The sequence below is a fragment of the Cydia fagiglandana genome, chromosome 2 (assembly GCF_963556715.1).
Source record: "Cydia fagiglandana chromosome 2, ilCydFagi1.1, whole genome shotgun sequence".
NCBI lineage: Eukaryota > Metazoa > Arthropoda > Insecta > Lepidoptera > Tortricidae > Cydia > Cydia fagiglandana.
The window spans coordinates 2,093,109-2,113,466 of record NC_085933.1 but is presented as its reverse complement, the minus strand read 5'-3'; the positions used below and the strand labels follow the sequence as shown (position 1 = coordinate 2,113,466).

Below are 20,358 nucleotides of genomic sequence, written 5' to 3'. Positions count from 1 at the left end.
ATTTGCATTGAACGCGCGTGTGGGTTTTTACAGAACGCTCCGATAAAGGTGACATTTTATTTACAATGGAGATATGTTATAATCAACGAGTATTTTGGCAAAAACAATTATATGAATTGTGTTCAGATTTTACCCCCTTATTCATAAAGGGGGCCACTGATTAACAGTCCGCCGGACGGTATCGGCCTGTCAGTTGTTCGGAACTGTCAAAATTTTGTTCTAACTGACAGGCTGATTCCGTCCGGCGGACTGTTAATCAGTGAGAAAAAGTGTGCATCGATATTGATAGTCCACGCATGTATTATTTTAAACGTCAAACTTCTATGAAATTATGATGTTTAAATAACACTAGTACTGCGTGGGCTGTCAACATCGCTGCAGAATTTTCTTGGTCTAACTGTAATTGCCCCTATACATTAAATCAAAATGTTGGATGAGAGAATCAAGCATTATCCGTCCGTTTCAACCCCACAAAGATACTGTACAGTCGCCATCAGATATATCGGAGCGGCCGAGGTGTTCACAATATCTGAACACGCACTCTAACGCCTTGACAATAGAGGCGTGTTCAGATATTTGTGAACGCCTTAACCGCTCCGATATAATGATGGCAACTGTACCTATTTAACGTGACGTACGCGTTGGCATTAAGTGTCATTTTGTATGGGTTTTTGAGTTCCCAGTACGTCCCGCTTGGTGCCTATTTAAAATCCCATACAAAAATAGACAACGCAAACACGAACCACGGACTTGCAAGCGCAGCTTAGGACGTCCACCCACAAGATGAACAGACGACCTTGTTAAGGTCGCCGGAAGACGCTGGATGCGGGTCGCTTCCAACCGGCACGTATGGAGGTCCAAGGGGCGGAGGCCTATGTTCAGCAGTGGACGTCTTATGGCTGAGATGATGATGATGAAACACGAACAAACGTCACGCTGTCGAATGAAATTTACACTAGGGGCTTTACACTTAGGGACGTTTGTGCGTTAATCGCAAAAGAAAAGCTAGCGTTAGTCGCGTCGCCTTGTTTTAAGCGCACTCCCCTAACTGCCGTGCCGACATCATGAGTGAAGTTCCGAGGCCATCTTGAGGGTAGGGCCAAATTTTCAAAAACTATAATATACCTACTTAACCTGTAGCTTTTTTCATGAAAAAACATAGGTACTTTAAAATCTAGATCCTCACGGCTCGATTCGGAAAATGAATTAGATTTCTACTAGACTTCAACAAGTTACGATATGGATAATTTAAAGATATTTGTAAGATAGTATGTCAAATTTGACGTTTCCGCGATTCTGGAGGTCCTCTTCAACGATTTCGGCAAGTTATGACTTAGATATCCATGTCACATCTAGTCGATATCTAATGTAGATCTAGTTGATCTCTAAATCGTCTCTAGATCTTGTGATTATCTCGAAATCCGAATAGGTCTGTCATTCTTCTTCATAATTTAAGTTTTCCTCGTGTACTAATTTCGTCGCTTGTCCTACTTCCATATTTTCAAGTGGCCATGTTGACTAAGTCTTATATGAAATGTGTACAAGGCTTGATAGTTTATTTCTAGAACTTGTTGGCAAATAAAGATATTAACGTAGGTAACGGCGAGACAAATAAAGTTACGATTTTCGCTTACCAGCCGTGACGACCGTAATTATTACTTTCCACTTGGATCCAATTCAATAGGTACACTCTCAGATATGCCTCAATAATCAGTCTCTACTTACTCTCTAAATATGTGTCTGACTCTGAACCTCTAGTAAATTTCATTCGATAGAGTGACGAGCGTTTGCGTTATATTATTATGTCTAATATTGTATGGGATTTTGAACAGACGCCAAACGGGACGTTTAAACTCAATATGTACGTCACGTGACGCTATCAAATGAAATTTACACTAGGAGTGTACTCTAGTGAAATGCAGAATTATAAATTTGTGAAATAATAATTATAATAACCTTCAGAGGTTGTGGATACATTTAAAAGGTTTTTTTGTGCACAGATTCTCAACAATTTGGCCTATCAAATAAGCTGTCAATTTTAAGCTGTCGTTTCATTTTATTACACAGTATAATGAATATACCGTATTTTTTCTAACACATCTTGTGGGCCAGAATCTAAATACATGTGAGTAAATTATATGTGAGTTTAATTCAATTTAATTATAGTTTTTTTTTTCATCTGCACCTTTAAAATTCTATCCATCCACTGGTAAAACCCAAAAACGTCAAGCTAACGAGTTGAGCGCGCAGTGGCACGTACCTATGCGCATACGCAGCGAGTATCTATATAAACGAACGTCCTCTCGCTACCTCATTGATAAGGCACCCAGTGGCTGTAGCTCTCACTACCGAGGACAAGTATAACATAGCGAGACATTATTTTTTTAAATGTAAGTCTGAACAGAGTATTAAATTGGGATTTTTTGGGAAATAGAATATTTTTTATATACGGATCTGAGATCATATTTCGACTTTAGTAAAGAAAACTATACCTATACACTTAAGAACAACAAAAGCGAGTCACTTTGTATGGAAATTTCCATACAGCCTAGATGCACCTTATTGTGGATTCTCCTAAATTCTTGAGGTTATACAATAAGTACTAAGACCTTCTACTACAGTATATAGTTAAATCTTTTTATTTTACAAAAAAATTTGCCATGGGATACCTCACTTAGCGCCACTTGCACCATCCCATTAACCCGGGGTTAACCGGTTAAACCAGGAGTTACCATGGTTACCAGTACAATTCGACACTAGGTTAACGATTTAACCGCTTAACCTCGGGTTAGTGGGATGGTGCAAGTGGCCCTTAAGGATTAAGGAGCATTTACATTCCTTGCAACAAGTAGGTGACACCTTCATAGGTACCTATATCAAAACGATCTATGACTAAAAATATGGCACTAAATAAAAAATATTTTTAGGTTCCGTAGTCAAAGAGTGTAAATGTACCGTAGTGCCTGGTAGTGCTCGGTGTGGGCCGAAATACTATAATAAATAAAGTTCTGCCGTCATTTTGTCTGTCTATCAGTGGACTTTCAGGAACCATATTAGCTAGGAAACTGTATTTCAGGAACTGTAGGTATTCATTAGGAAAAAAATCACACATATAAAGAGTTTTCTTTTGTAACTACACTAAACAAATTTAAAAGCTTTACAATTTTAATTATTTTTTTATTGTAAATAATATTAATTTTCATTGCGTTTCGTTTATTTAATACCGAATATTTTGTATAGCAAAAAAAATAATTAGTCCGGCATGATTCGTATAGAAGAAAATAGATAAGGTACTTAACCATCCGAAACTGGTGCCTAGAATCCCTCATGTGTTTATGTGCAATTAAAATTCAAAATCATTAAATATTCTGCAAGTAGGTCTTGGAATCTTTACAAGTTAATACAACGTTTACAGCGGTATCATAATTATACATAGCTGCATTAATAAATACATTCAACAGCCTATACCTACCTCGGGAAACATTAGGTATACCGTTAAAAAAAATTCAAATAATGTATCTTATAATAAATAACTAGATACTATAATTATAACAGAGATGTATAGGTAAGTCTCTAAGGTAAATTATGCATTCAATTTGGAGATGTAAAATGTCTCCCAAGTCCTAATGCCGTGAAAATACTAATAAGATTTTGAATTGAAAGGGCCCTCCAAGTGTTAATCCAGGTGAATTGCACACGTAGATGGATGACGCCACAGTAAAACAAACCCAATGAACTAATTTACGTGTTATCATCTCTTGGTAACCGCTTATCTCTTACGTTTTGATAATAGGATGTAGATTTCCCACGCTGTTGCCTGTTTTCCGTGCCGAGGCCTATGTCCAACTTTCGATTGGTTTTTAGGCCTCCGTACCAAATAGGTGAAAAGCAACTCATGGTGCGATTCTACGACTCTACGTCTGCCTGTTTTTTAGGGTTTCGTACCTCAAAAGGAAAAAACGGAACCCTTATAGGATCACTTGTGCATCTGTCCGTCGTCGGTCACAGCCTATTTTCTCAGTAAATACTGAACCAAGTTGAAATTTGGTACACAAACGTAAGTTTGTGACCCAAAGACGGACCTGTAATGTAAACAAATGAATTTTAAACATGGGGGGCACTTTTGGGGGATACATGAGAATATTAAAATATAAAGTTTATCAAACTATATCGTATTATATATCAAATGAAAGAGCTTAGTGTGAGAATCTCAAATATATTTAATTTATAATCTTAAAGTAAATAATTCAGAAGATATTTAAGATAATACCCATTAAATGACGATTTCTTCTCCCTTTATTTCCGAAACTAGGTACTTACTGGGTCTAACACTTTGAAACAATCAAATTCACAATAAAATAGTTCTCTACCTATAGATAATACAAGCACGCCTGTGTCGGACTTAATTACTTAGTTTTTGATCAGACCCCTACGGGGTTTTTTAAAGACATTTCACTCAAGTTTCACATAAAAAAAAACTATGGTTGTCTGATGGTTGTCCGTAATCCATCGTTTCCATATCTATTATTTGACGTATCTTTAAGTTCGAATATGGCTGATAGTTCTTCCTTGACCTATATTGAGACCTTCGCAAGACGGCTGGCGAGAGGATCAGAGTTGCCGCAAATGCTCAATGGTGTGCAATAGCAGAGGCCTATGTCCAGCAGTGGTCGAGAGTAGGCTGATGATGATGATGATGATAGTTCTTACGAACCCTAGTGTAAATTTCATGCGATAGCATGACGAGCGCTCGCGTTTGCGTTGTCTATTTTTGTTATGGTATTTTGAACAGACGCCAAGCGGGACGTTATGGAAACACAAAATGACGCGTACGTCACGTCACGGTATCGAATGAACGAAATTTACACTTGGGGTACCGTAAAATGGGGTGAGTAGGGTCAAAACTGAAATTCAAACCTCGATAACATTTTATTTTTACATATGAAAACTGAATGGTGTAATATATAATAAGTGTTCCGGACGTTTGTATTTTAGTTTTTATTTTATTTTGGGTAGTTCCATTTCATAACTTTGACGATAAAGTGGAAAACCCACCTCACCCCGTAGTGCCTCATATTTGGGGTGAGAGGGGTTTTCATACAAAGGTGATTTTGGAAGATTGTTGGATCGATTTTTTTTTATTATACGTTACTATAGCTCGATTTTAAATTGGAATACATTATTTTTGTAGCAGTACCCTTAAAATCCCTTCTCACCCCCCTATCAAACCTTCTCTCCCCATTCATAACCCACCTCTCCCCGCGAAACCTACTAACCCCGTTTTACGGTACAGAAACAAGAATCAACAAAGTGGGACTTTTCTAAATTCGTACACATGTTACAATAATGTACATACCAAGTTAGTGCGTCACTGATGTTTTGTTTTTCTATTTAATTTCAATCAGTGACTAATTATTTGTCAATTATGTAACACCCCGGAAAACTATTATTGCAGATGGACAAGAAAAATAACAACCAGAAAAACCCCGGACTGGCGACATCGGTCGAGGAGGCGCTGAGCTACACAGGTCAGTCCGAGACAATAATATGTCAACAGCAACAACAAGCTAAATAGAAAGTGTCTGTTCGGAAAGAGATGAATCGTGGAATGTATGGACCCCATACAGGCCATACATTCCACGACACTTAATTATCTTTCCGCACAGACTCAAAAAAAAAGCATAACGGGCCAATATATATAGGTGGTTCATATCCGGCTCGGAGGACCAATATTCAGCGGGAGAAGTGTACTCGGGCTGATTCCAGATTAGCGCAGAAGTCAAAAGCGTGTCACAAAAGACAATAATTATATTTGATCAAAAGCACAATTAGCACATATCTTAGGTGGAAATGTGAAGTGTATGTTTATCTCGTTTACATAAATGAATAGTAGTCCAGTCATTATATCCAAAAACCGATCCTACTCGTGAATAATCAGTTCTTGGGTTTTTTTCGTAGGTCCCTCGGGGGGGGGGGGGGGGGGGGGGTCACTGGGAGTGTTTTACAGTAAAACCGTGTGGATAAAAATTGTAATTGTGTGAGGAAATTTGATTCTCTACAAGTTTGGCCCTCACAATTTTTCTTCTAGGATCGATATTTTGGAAATTAAATTTGAAAAAAGCGCCAACTTCAAAATATTTTCATCATCTCGTTTATTTTCAACTTTACGGCATAAATGAAGCGGACTAAACTTGTAGAGAATCAAAATAAATACTTTTTTCAAAAAAAAAATCAATCCAAGAACTGATTATTCACAGGTCAAAATCTATAATGACTGAACTATAAGTAGCGCATAGTAACATCAACTACAGACGGGTTCCTTGGACTGTTAACGTAATTAATAATTAAACAGTGCTATCTATCTGACATTTGTTCAAAGAGATCGTTGCAACGAGAGGCTACGGCCTATGCAAATTCGCGAGTGCATATATTTACAGATAAACATGCCACATATCAGTATTTACTATAAGATTAGTAAATTGCACATATCAAATTCATACAGGCCCGGTTAAAGTAAAGTGTGAGTCAAGTCAAATTATTTCTTTTGTTTCAACTTTGTTTTTTAAGTAAGTCAAATAAGTAAGTAGTTGAAAAGTTAGAAAAATATCTTCTAAATCAATACATATTACACGCCATAATAATATTACAGTAATGGCGTGTAATATTGATGAGTGAATGTTAACCTCTAGCTGCCCAGAGACCTATAAAAAGGTCTCCCGTTCCATTCTAATTTGAACTTTGTGTTGACATAATAAAATTTCATTTTGCTTGGCAAGGTTTGGCGGCTAGAGGTTAACACAGTGGCCGTTGGCCGACAGTGCGTCGAATGATCGAGCAACGTTAAACAATTGTAACTTTCCAAATTAATCAATTGATGATCAATCGACGCTTGATCATTGCCAGTTATTGGTGTAGGTTTATATGTATGAAATGGTACACTTATATGAATACAATGGTAATATGAAATGAAATAAAATGAAAACATTTATTTTCAGGCAACTATTGAATACAATATATACAATATGAATATGAATACAATAGTAACTATATCAACTATTAGTAACTATTAATAATAATTATGTTGCGATTGTATACTAGTGACGCAGTGCCGTCTGGTGGGCGATTTTAGAATTTCGAGCGCTCGTTTTCGTCACACGAATATCTGTGGAAAAGCGAAATGCTATTTTTGAAATATAATGTAATGTTGTGGTATTGACAAGTCGTTTTCAATTCTATTAGTAGGTTTTAAATGACTAGTAGTGGAGATATTATTAAAAGAAGCACACGAAATTGGTCTCTGCGTTTTCTCTTATCGGATTTGTAGAACCAAGCTTTCGGCTTTCCTTGATGGCGTTTCACCACCGTGGTAGTGATATACTCACTTATTAGGGTCGGTTGCACCAAACCATTAAACCTTCGCTTTTAATTGTATGTGAAGTTTCATAGTACTTTGGTGTGTAGTGTTGATCAGTCCGTAAATTGTAGTTGACGTAACCGGCCGGCCCACACTTGTGCTTTGGGTTGCCTCGCGTTTTACGCTGCTACATTTTACTTTTATTTTTATGACTGTTCTTGCTGTAATTATACTCTGTGAAGCTGTTTCCGTCAGTAGAAAAGAGCGGCAAATTAAAAAATGTAGGCGCCACGAGTTATCGTCTTAAAATTGAATTTAGCGCCTTTTTCTACTAACAAACTTGTCTGACCGACCGATATATCTCCAGGTTTCGGCAAATACAACTTCGGTCTGCTGCTGATCTGCAGCTGGACGCTGCAGGCGATGGGCATGGACCTGTTTGGCACCAGCTTCGTGGTGGCAGCCGCCGTTTGCGACCTTGACCTGGACATGCAGAAGAGGGCGCTGCTCACAGCCACTCCTTTAGCGGGTAAGACAGACATTTGACAGAAAAATGGTATGTTTTATAATTAACATCATGGTCATTTAACCATGATGTTAATGATGAAGAAGCGCTGGTGGTCTAGCGGTGAGAGCGTGCGACTTGCAATCTGGAGGTCGCGGGCTCAAACCCCGGCTCGTACCAATGGGTTTTTTGGAACTTATGTACGAAATATCATTTGATATTTACCAGTCGCTTTTCGGTGAAGGAAAACATCGTGAGGAAACCGGACTGATCTCAATAAGGCCTAGTTCACCCTCTGGGTTGGAAGGTCAGATGGCAGTCGCTTTCTAAAACTAGTGCCTACGTCAAATCATGGGATTAGTTGTCAACCGGACCCCAGGCTCTCATGAGCCGTGGCGGAATGCCGGGATAGCGCGAGGAAGAAGATCATGGTCAATTAACCTTTTAACCGCCATAGAACTTGTCATCAAGCGTATAAGACTATCTTGTTCGGTCATTTCCCCCCACCGATCATGCCCCTCTCTCTTCCTAGCTATCCATTCCACATGGTGGCAGGGTCAGCTTTCCTGCTTAACCTTCTCCACTTCGCCCTGTTCACGACATCGTCCTCGGATAACTTGCACTCACACATGTCCTTTAGCACTAGGTACATCCTTCCATCTTGTTCTGGGTCTGCCCCTGCTGATCTTCGACCTGGGATGGAAAGTTGTAGTGCCAAATTTCCTATGTAGTCAGAAGGCCTTCTTTTTACGTGACCATACCATCGCAGCCTGGGGGCCGATTTCTGAATTTCGATCGCTCGATTTCGCCACTTGAAAATCGGTGGAAAACGGCGAAATGCAAATTTTTGAAATACGAGCGTTCGAAATTTGGAATCTTGTGGTATTGATCGCTCGATTCCAATTCCATTAGTAGAATTTGAACGCCTAGTAGTGGAGATATCATTTAACGAAATACACGAAATCGAGTGGTCGAATTTCAAAAATCGGCCCCCTGCTCTCCCATCATTCCTGATCCAGTTATATACTAGACTAGCTGTTGCCCGCGACTTCGTCCGCGTGGAATCTTATCTTCAACATTTTACATCTTTAGTACCTATAATTTTCATATCCAAGCAATGTTGAAATTAAGTACTTTCCTTTTTTAGCAAGTTGTATGAAGTTTTAAGTCAAGTGGAATTTGATGTTGGTTGCTGAAATTACTTTTCTTGTATTCTCATAATAGGTACCTACTTAAGCCCTTATACAAAGATTCAAGTTCCGCTCTCACAAAATATCTGACCTCCATACAAACTTTCAACCCCTTTCTCACCACCTTGGGGGATGATTTTCAAAAATGCTTGAATTAGTTTTCATGTTTTTTAATTTAATAAATTTTTTTTTGCAAGAGGTTCAAGTTCCTAGCTTATAATTAAATTTACACCCCAAGACGAACTTTCATCCCCTTTTTAACCCCCTAAGGGGTTGAATTTCCAAGAACGTAGCGATTACTTTTTTTTTTTTAATCGGCTTTTATGCCTTTCTAAGAATTTTCAAAGCATTTGTAATGGATTCAAATTTTGAAACCCATTTTAACCCTGTTAGGGGATGATTTTTACAAAACGCTGAAATTACTTTTATCGTCTTCTAATAGTATCTCCAAATACAAAGATTCAAGTCCCGCGCTCGAAATAATGTTTGATATCTATACAAACTATCAACCCCTTTTTCACCACTTTAAGGGATGAATTTTCTAAAAGGCTGAAATTAGTTTTGCTTGAATTTTAATTTAATACGTTTTTACAAAGTTTTAAGTGCTTAGCTTAAAATAAAATTTGCACCCGAAGACGAACTTTCATCCCCTTTTTAACCCCCTTAGGGGTTGAAATTCCAAAAAAGTTTCGATTACTTTTTTTTGTAATCGGCTATTATGCCTTTCTAAGAAGTTTCAAAACCATTTGTAATGTATTCAAACTTTCAACCCCTTTTTAACCCTTTTAGGGGATGAATTTTACAAAACGCTAAAATTACTTTTCCTGTCTTCTAATAATATCCCTAAATACAAAGATTCAAGTCCCACACTCGAAAAAATGTTTGATATCCATACAAACTTTCAATCCCTATTTCACCACCTTAGAGGATAAATTTTCAAAAACGCTGAAATTACTTTTCTTGTATTTTAATAATATATATTTTACCGGAGTTTCAAATTCCTAGCTCAAAAGAAAACTTAAACCCCAAACAAATTCTCATCCCCTTTTTAACCCTGTTAGGGGATGAATTTTACAAAACGCTGAAATTACTTTTATTGTTTTTTAATAATATCCCCAAATACAACGATTCAAGTCCCGCGCTCGAAAAAAATTTTGATATCCATACAAACTTTCAACCCCTTTTTCACCACCTTGGGGGATGAATTTTCTAAAACGCTGAAATTAGTTTTCTTGTATTGGAATTTGATACATTTTTACAAAGTTTCAAGTACTTAGCTTAAAATAAAATTTGCACCCGAAGACGAACTTTCATCCCCTTTTTAACCCCCTTAGGGGTTGAATTTTCAAAAACGTTTCAATCACTTTTTTTTGTAATCGGCTATTATGCCTTTCTAAGAAGTTTCAAAGCATTTGTAATGGATTAAAATTTTCAACCCCTTTTTAACCCTGTTAGGGGATGAATTTTACAAAACGCTAAAATACCTTTCCTGTCTTCTAATAATATCCCTAAATACAAAGATTCAAGTCCACCACTCGAAAAAAATTTTGATATCCATACAAACTTTCAACCCCTTTTTCACCACCTTAGGGGATGAAATTTCAAAAACGCTGAAATTAGTTTTCTTGTATTTTAATAATATATATTTTTACGAAGTTTCAAATTCCTAGCTTAAAAGAAAACTTTAACCCCATACAAACTTTCATCCCCTTTTTAACCCCCTTAGGGGTTGAATTTCTCAAAATCGCTTCTTATCTCGTGTACACTTTATAAATGCAATCTGGTGTGCAAATTTCAACTTTCTAGCTTTTGTAGTTTCGGCTCTGCGTTGATGAATCAGTCAGTCAGGACACTTGCATTTATATATATAGATTAATCAGGTAACGATAAAAATTTCCACTCCTTTTAATTTTTGACTTAAATTGATGGCACGGGCAATGCCAAGGATCGAGAACAGCTTATCAGTGAAGTGTAGCCTTTAGGTAATACTATGGAAACTAATACAGTTATCTCCTTCTACAATATCTCAATTAAGATTATAATAGTTTAATTACTTTTCACATTTATTTGGATATTATAGGGTTATAGATGGCGCTACGTTGGATTCTTTTACTAAAAAGAATTGTGTTAATTTATTTCTCAATCATCGATAGAATCATCGCGTTTTTGTGAAACGTAAATCCGTAATTAAAGGTCATTATCTATATTTAATAGGATTTGACATTTAATTACATTGTTTATTGCTAGAAGACGACAAAAAAAGAATGATCTTCAGTGTTAAATGTTTTATTTATTGTTTTGTTATTATATTATGCATCTTTCTCCCAGTTGATAAATTGGTTGATACTGATACCAGATTCATGAATTGTATTTATTTATTATAAGTATTAGTTTAATTTTTAAGTAGATTTATTTTAATTTTAGTTTATTTTTTGAATCTTTAATTCATATTTAGTTTTAATGTTTTTTTTTGTATTATATTACCAATTATTGTTAATTAATTATTTTTATTAAATATATATTAAAATTAATTTATTTAATAAGGTAAACAATCGTGATCTGTCTTTTTATTGAAAAGCACGTTTTTAAAAATAAGTCACTGCAAATACGTAACATCTTATACGATCATTTATATTCTTCTGCTTTCATTAGTAATAGTTACTTACTGATTTTTATAAAAAGTGTGTTTCAATTGAAAGACATGTCAAGATCGCTTACCTTCTTTCTAATGCTAAAAAATCTAACTATAGCGTCGACCGTCGTGTTTTAAAAGCCAATGTCCTTATTGACAGGCGTGGTGGCCGGAGCGCACCTGTGGGGCTACATAGCGGACACAAGAGGCCGGCGGCTGACGCTGTCGCTCTCAATGTCCATAGGCTTCGTGTTCGCCGCCCTGAGCAGCCTGTCGCCTGATTGGCGGACCATGATGGTGCTGAAACTTCTGTCTGCCACTTTGTAAGTATCTTTTGTCTCTGTGTGTGTATGTGTGTTGAGTTCGTGTGGGTTGTGTGTGTGTATAAACGTATTTAAGTTTCAAGTTTCAAGTTCTTTATTTGCGTTCATGTTGTACATATGGGTATTAAATAACAAATGAGTTGTTTCAAACATGAGCCCTGCAAGGGCATAGCATTATTACTTAACCTAACTTATACCTAATACAAATAAAAATGTAAAATTGTAATCTTATTAAAATAGATACATCTTAAAACTTATCATTTAAATATTCGTCGACAGTGTAGTAGCTTTTGTTTATAAGGGTTTCTTTTAATTTTCTTACAAATAAATGTTCTTTCTTTTCTTCCTTTATATTTTGTGGTAATTTATTATATATCTTTATGGACATTGATAGAGGGCCAGACGAATGGAGTTTTAATCGGGAGGGTGGTGGCATTAACTTTGATTTGTTTCTTAGTGTATAAGTTAGCTGTACATCTTCACGTTTGGTATATAATTCTGAATGTTTTCGGACAAATTTGCATATTTCTAAGATATAGAGGCTAGGTAGGGTAAGTATTTTGTGTTCTTTAAAATGAGGTTTACAACTATCAGTTTGCTTTATGTTTACTAGTATGCGGATAAGTTTTTTTTGTAAGATGAATAGGGAGGGAGCATCTGTACTGTACATTTAAGACATATTATTGTTGTAAGTGTTTCGAGAACGATTTTTTCTGCTCCATACAACCGCGGTTTGAGCCCACGAGTTTTGACCACTACGTATAAAGAATGTTATAAAAATTAAGGTTAAATAGCAGAAATCAAAGGCAACCAAATTAAGTATTATTATGTAACGATAATTTGTTACCACGTTCTCAAAAAGGAACCCGAAGACATTCATGTATTATTATTTATGAACAAAAATGTGTATCATGTTAATCATTTTATTTAAACTGATATAAAATTAAACCACGTGATCCTCATTACAAATGGGGCACGTATTGCGCGGCGGGACAGAGATGAACGATTCCTGATTGGATCTAGCTCCGGTTGACGCGGGTTTTTTTTTATTGTTATTTTCGCGTGGCTTGACTTGTGCGACAGTATGCTTATTACGCGATCTACTCTCCGTTTCACGTGGGTAATTTTCGTGGAAATCTGACTCCGAGTCCGTACTACAGTCGCGGGAGAACGCGGGGGCGCGAGATCTAGAGGGAGCGTTGCTCGACCGCCTAGGCTCGTGCTCAAAAGATACCGTGTTCACTACAGCTCGCGATCTATTGGTCGGTCTGCGGTTTACGCGTTTGGCTGCAGTACTAATGTCGTTGAGAAACTCAGATAAAGCGGCTAGGCCGGGAGTTTCCGCATTAGTCTGCCTATATTTGGCCCATTCGTAACGCACTATCAAATTTAATTTGTCCACTATTTTGTTCACTAGTTCAGGCGCGTGCAAACATTTTTCCTGACGCAACGATTTTATAGTGGCGACGGCGTTCGCGATATGCGCGGCGAAAGAAGAGATATTACCATTGTCTTCGGACAAACGCGGCATGCGTTTGATATTATGCAGTTCCGTAAGTACAATTTCTTCGGGGTCGCCGAATTGCCGTTCTAGCGCTTCCATAATTTCGTATGGATCCTGAACTGTGTACATGATCGATTTTACGGCCGTCCGGGCCTCGCCTTTAAGTGCGCGCCTAATTCTACTGACATTGTTAACGGCACTAAACATGGGCGACGTGTCCTCGAACTCCGCCCTAAACGATATCCATTCGGTTATATCGCCACCGAATGTGGGTAACTCTGGCGGCTTGTGATACATTGGCGCGTAGGTACCTTGCGGCACCTCTAAAAATCGCGGTTGCGGCTTGCTAACCTTATCGGTCGCGGCGCGCGGCGCGGTCTCTTTCGGCGGCGGGATTTTTACGTTTTCACTCGCGATCTCGCGCTGTAGCCTCGCTTGTTCTACCCAACTTCTAGTTCGTACCTCGGCCTCGGTCGCGATACTGCCGCCGTCAGACTGCGCCTTAGCTTGGGCAATCTGCAGCTTCGTTTTGGCGGTATCGGACTCTGCTTTGGCTACGAGTAGAGCGGCTTTACGAACCTCGAGCTCGGCTAAAAGCACGGTTAATTCACTATCGCGGTCCCTATTTGCCGATTCGCGGACAGACCTAACTGGCCGCGTAGCCAAGATGCACATCGCTTACGCTCCGTAGCGATCGAAACGCAACTGTCACTGTCACACTAATACGGAAGAGTGATAGAGAGACATAATGCTTTTCGTTGTCGAAGCGATAGCGATTGTAACCTCGGCTAGGCCGGCTGATTCGCGAACAGACGTAGACGGCGCTCGCGGCGGCGGCGCAACAACGGGCGGCACTAAAGTATTCGACCTACTTACTGCGAACTACCACTGTTTCATCATGACGCTCGTTTGAGTGTACCGACTCATTATCTCTCTCACCACTAGTTTTCCGGTTGTCGCTGGTGCCTTTGCTCCACGTATGGGTCTCGCCGGACGTAGTTTTGCCGGACGAGGGCGTGGGCGTGGGGACAGGCTGGTCCCGTTTGCGTGAGCGAAGTGATCTTCCGTCTTGTGACATCTTCTTCTTTCTTGATTTTTACGCACAAAACACAACACTTGACACACGCGGGGGGTCCCTAACTATATACAAATTTACCTGCCTAACGCCTATGCTCTGACGCTACAGAACGCAACGCCAGTACCTAGGTATCGACCATGAATTCCTAGTATGTTTTATCGTAATTATTATACAAAAGTATTATCTTGTCCACCTACATCATTCGTTTGTCAACAGAAATCATATGACCACTTTTTAAGAAGTATGCAAATAGCAAATAAAATTCGGTATAGACAATATGACGTCAAAGGTTGTTAAATAATAAATATGTAGGTAAGTACGTCACTGTTTACATGAAATTTCCCGCCTATCTTATCATAGAGACAATAGACTTTATTCATTACCAAAGTTCGAGAGGAACTATGCGATAACATTACTATAAATAACGGTTTATTTGTTGATAATCAAGCAATATCTAAATTGTTTTGTTCAAAACACTTTATTGTTAGCTGTTTATCGTTTACGTAATATTCGTATAAGTACGTAATCATTTCAGTGTGCTTTGTGCTTTGCTTTCATGTCGGCTTTCCGACTTTTCTTTTCTAGAAGTCGCATTTCTCAGCCAATACTCGTACAATTTCGCGAGGTCTAACAGTTTACAAAACTATTACTATAGTTATTTAGTTAAACTTTATTGCACAACAAAAAAAATTAAGAACAAATGGCGGACTTAAAGCCTTAAGACATTCTCTACCAGTCAACCATAGGGCAAAACAGAAATCCCCGAATGTGGGTGCAAAATAACTCACATATAGCACATTTTAAAGAACTAAATAAAATTGAGCTTCCTAAAATATGTCAGTTTTTGTTAATATAATTATTTCCAATTTAATGTGTACTTATAGTTCGTTTTTTTGTAGCATTAGAAATAAGGTAAACAATCTTTATGTGTCTTTTAATTGAAAAACACATTTTAAAAATAAGTTACGTCAAATATGTAATAATTATGAATCTAATACAAACATTTATTTTCTTCTGCTTTCATAAGTAATAATTATTGATTTTTAAAAAGCGTTTTTCGATTAAAAGACATGGCAAGATCGCTTTTTTTTTTGTATTTTAAAAACCATTTTTCAATAATTAAAAGACATGTTAATATCGCTTACCTTCTTTCAAGTTCTTTCTAATGTTTAAACAAGACTGAAGTGATCCCATAAGTGTTCCGTGAACAAAGTTTTGTACGGAACACTAAAAAGGAACTATAGTAACATTGGCATATTAAGATTATATGTCTATGTTATGATGTCTGAAATAAATTATTTATTGATTGAAAACCGTTGTTGTTACAGCACGTCGGCAAGCAACGCAAGCGCATACACGTTGTTAGGGGAGAGCTGCAGCGCGCGTGCGCGGGGGCGAGCTATGCTGCTCTGCACATGCGCACTCATGTGTTCTCAAGCTGTTGCTGCAGGTAAGGTGGAATCACTATGGGTATGGGTCGGTTGCATCAAACGCTCTGTCACCGTTAAAGCGTTCGCAAAATTTTATTGTATCGGATGTTTCATACTACTTACACTGCTGATTGACACTAATCAACTCGTTAAATGTGGTTGGTGCAACTGGCCCTATAACATGTTAACAGAAGTTGAAAATCGGGGTCTACAATAACAAACAGATTTAGCATAGATCTGCTGCTGATCAACAACTGCTGATACTTGGAGTTCAAACAAATTTTAAGTTTGATGTTCCTGCCTTTAACGCATTCACTGTTAGGGGGCGTGGCCTAGGAACAAACTTGTATGACGGTGAACGCACATGTGCGTCGGGGGCGATACAGATCAGATATAAGATATGAATAAGGAAGCCACACGAAATCGAGCGCTCAAAATTCAAAAATCATCAGCCACCTGTAATGTATAAGTACGCAAATAACACAACCATTATTCAATATAAGTACTCAATTCTAATAATCTTCATGCGTACCTACTTAGTAGATGACTATATAAGAAAATTACAATTATCGAAAACCGCTTAAAAACCATTTATTTAGCGGAGACTTTATACTAACCTTCACATTTTGTCCACAGTATTTGCCTACCCTATCCTCCCCCTCTCCTTCTCCTACCCCATCGAGTTCCTCGGCATCAGCTACCGCCCCTGGCGTCTCCTGGCCTTGGCCCTGTCCCTTCCCTGCTTGGCCACGGCCATCCTGCTGCAGCTCTTCCATGAGAGCCCCAAGTTTCTGGTCACCAGTTCCCGATATGAAGAAGCTTTGGAGGTGCTGAAGAAAATTTATGCTTGCAACACTGGGAAGAGTGCTGACGATTTTCCGGTAAGTTGTTTTAATATACTGTGAAGTTAACTGACAGGAAAAACCTTCCTCCCTAGACTCTATTAGCCGTCTCCTGCCTAGATTTACATTGCTGTACCGCAAAGAAAGAAAAAATGATTTTGAGGGAAATGTTTTGTCGCAATAAACTCTTATAAAGAATTTTTTATTCATACCATTGAAACCATTTTCAAAAACCCATTTACACATTTTAATTCTACATCGTTATATATAGGTGAAGAAGTTAGTGGAAGACGAGGAAGACGCGTCGTCGCTGAGTCACGAGACCTTCTTCAAGGCCCTGTGGCACCAAACCGTCCAGCTCTTCCGTCCGCCTCTTCTGAAGAACACGCTCAAACTGTTCTACTTGATCGTCGTTATTTACATGACGTGAGTATCTAATGCTGTGATCCTTTATTTCTCCTGCATCCTAAAAGTTGTACAAAGTCATAGAAAGATGTAATATTTCGGAGTAATTGGAAATAAGTAAATAGCCTATTCTAAAAAAAAAACTCGTGGAGGAAATCAAGGAGTTGGTGGCCGGACCCAATATCATCGGCGACACGAAATTCCACAAACTTCGCTGGTTGGGTCACCTGTTAAGATCGGGAGAGGATCGGGCTGCCAAGAGGGCGTACCTGGGAAGACCGACTGGTGGCCGCCCGGTAGGTCGGCCCAGATACTGCTGGGGAGACAGTGTGGAAGCGGATCTGCGTCAGCTTCAAGCCGATAATTGGCAGGAAACGGCGCAGGATCGGGAAAAGTGGCGTGCTCTCGTTTCGGAGGCCAAGATCCTCTTTGGATTGCTGAGCCATATTAGTTAGTTAGTTAAAAAAAAATACAGGTTATTTTCAATACATTGTATAAGGAGGTCTTTTGAAGGCATTGATGCACTTCGTTTGTGTTCATTACATATCCTCAACTCAGTATATCTTTTGATTTCAGTGGCAGCGGCTTCGTGCTATGGCTGCCGTATATCATGAACAACCTGTTCTCTGTAATGGAGAATGGCGGCGGTTCTGGGATGAACCTCTGCACTATCATCCGACATGGCAGCAATAGTCTCCTCGTTGCTGATAATTCCACGGTAACTATCTAACTCTCCTTAACACCAGGGTTATTGTAACGACGATGAAGTTAGAGTAATTGAGGGACTGCGGTATCTCTCTGGTCTGTGATTAATAATTGAAATTTCTTTTCATCGTTCATGTTAAAATTAAAAGCTTCCAAGTCTATTACCCATGTGTCTTTACCTATATAACTGTGTTTTCGGATCAAATCCGCTAGTAGGTTCAGACTTTTCATCAAGTTCTAGGGATTACTGGTTTTAAACTATGATCATCACAGATGAGTATAAAAAATATAATTATGTGATGATGATGCATTCCTGGTATCCCTCATTCGGGCCATAGGGCTCGCAGAAGAATCCTCCATTTACCAAAAAAATACATGTACCTACAGCATAATCTAATCAAACAATAATTTCAGTCAATTACAGTCTGCAACGACACCATCCAAGAGACAACCCTGCTCTCAGCCATGACGTACGGCGCCTTCGCCGCCTCCGCCAACCTCCTTCTCTCCTTAACCTGCGAAGCGAGGAAGCGGGTGGCCATGATGGGGATCCTCGCCATGTCGGCTTCTGCTGCAGTTCTGCTGAACGTGGTGCACGTGCCTATTGCTGGAGGGGTGTTTTTCTTCATGTTCCTCATGTGTGCGCTCTCTATGGGGATTTTGAGCGTGTATTTTGTTGAGCTGTATCCGACTTCAGTGAGGTGAGCTATACAACTATAACAACAACACAAGAGATAATTAGAGCCTGATGGCGCGATTCGGGAAATGAATTAGAGACTCACTAGATATGAAATAGTAAAGATATGTGACGTTCCACAAAAGAAGGTACCTTATGGCGGTTGGCGCTTACGCTATTATTAACGCCGCTCCAATATTATTGCGGCCGCCATAAGGTACCTTTTGCCGTGTAACGTCACATATCTTTACTATTTCATATTTATTGAATCTCTAATTCATTTCCCGAATCGCGCCGTTAGTTATCAATTCAGTCAACGTGCTGCTCTAAGCTTACTCAAAGCTGAGAAACAAATAACTAGCTATGATAGGAACCTTACCACATCAGCATTAGCAGGACTGTCAAAAGTCAGAATAGCTAAAATTAGGAGGCGTAAAAATTGTCTCAGTAGATAGCCGATAAAGCTTCATAAAATAATGTTTCTAAAGCAGACACTGATAAATTCTTGTCAATGTTGGAAGACATGATAATACGTAGGGTTTTACTATTCTGAACATAGTATGCGCTTAAAGGCATTGAAGATGCCCTTCTTGTGCCCATGGGGTATTTTATCAGTAATACAAAAACTTGAATTGATAAAGGTAGAAAAAATTTGCAATTGTTTGTATTCTTGCAGGGGTATGGCATCATGCCTGTCGGTGATGCTGGGGAGGTCCAGCGCGTTCTTAGGAGTCAACGCCATTGGAGCGCTGCTTCAAATCAGCTGCGAGACTACTTTCTACGTCTGGGCCGTTTTATTACTAAGTAAGTACTACTTGATTGCTCCACCGACAAGAGCACAACTCTTAAATATAAAGAAGAAGAAGAAGTACTACTAATCCCTCCTTAGCCTGGCGTCCATTGGCTCGTTGGGTGAACGACATTCGGAAATATGCGGGTAATTTTTGGATGAGATAGCTCAAGGCTGGGACGAGTGGCGTACTAGAAGAGAGGCCTATGCTCAGCAGTGGGCGATAAAGGGCTGATATGATGATGAGGGACTACTAATCATCCTCATTTGTTGAGCCTATTTAAGTGTCCTAGTGCTGAGCAAAGGCCTCTCCCCTAGTTTTCCATATCCAGATTTTGTGTTTTTTTTTGGAAGGTTGTAAAGATAGGTGTCAAAATCGTCTCGACATCTCCGTGCACCGAACTTTGCAGGCAGCCTCACTTGTACTTACTATATTTATATTCTATACAGGTACATCAGCCTGTATTCTTTCTTCCGTACAATAAAGTGTTACCTAATACCGCTACACACTAAAGGGTTAATGTTTTTTTAAGTGATATTTTTTATTTGTTCCACAGGTGCTATTGTGTTCGCGTGGCTTCTACCAAAGGACAAAGTCGTAAAAGGAGGCGATATTGAACAAACCAAATTGTAGAGTAAAGCAGGAATGAAGACGATGACAGCTTTATGTATAAAGGAAAAGTGCAAATGAATACACTTTTTGCTTCTTTTAGCAAATGTGTCAAGTGCAATGAAAGAGTTGTTACTGTGAGTATGAGGATTAATAAAAATATGCTCATGCTGGCAGAAGATGGATTTGTGGTTCTGAAATTGTGTAACTTTCTTACTCATATGTTAAGGTAAGGATGTAAGCATGGGCGTACGCAGCATTTTTTAAGGGGTGGGGCAGAAGTAGGGGAGGCTGGGTACGTTGTACGTTGTAAC

General features: G+C 38.7%; 1 protein-coding gene across 1 annotated transcript; it reads left to right on the top strand.

Moving 5' to 3' along the window:
* The first annotated feature begins 2,292 nt into the window (after positions 1-2,292).
* LOC134673444 (synaptic vesicle glycoprotein 2C-like) lies at positions 2,293-20,079 on the top strand. The gene is made up of 11 exons (XM_063531437.1): positions 2,293-2,390; positions 5,456-5,528; positions 7,722-7,883; positions 11,842-12,004; positions 15,915-16,036; positions 16,653-16,897; positions 17,130-17,284; positions 17,840-17,981; positions 18,383-18,669; positions 19,321-19,448; positions 19,992-20,079. Exons 2-11 carry the CDS (start codon positions 5,456-5,458, stop codon positions 20,066-20,068), a joined length of 1,554 nt encoding a protein of 517 aa, XP_063387507.1. The 5' UTR covers positions 2,293-2,390; the 3' UTR covers positions 20,069-20,079.
* The last annotated feature ends 279 nt before the right edge of the window (positions 20,080-20,358 follow it).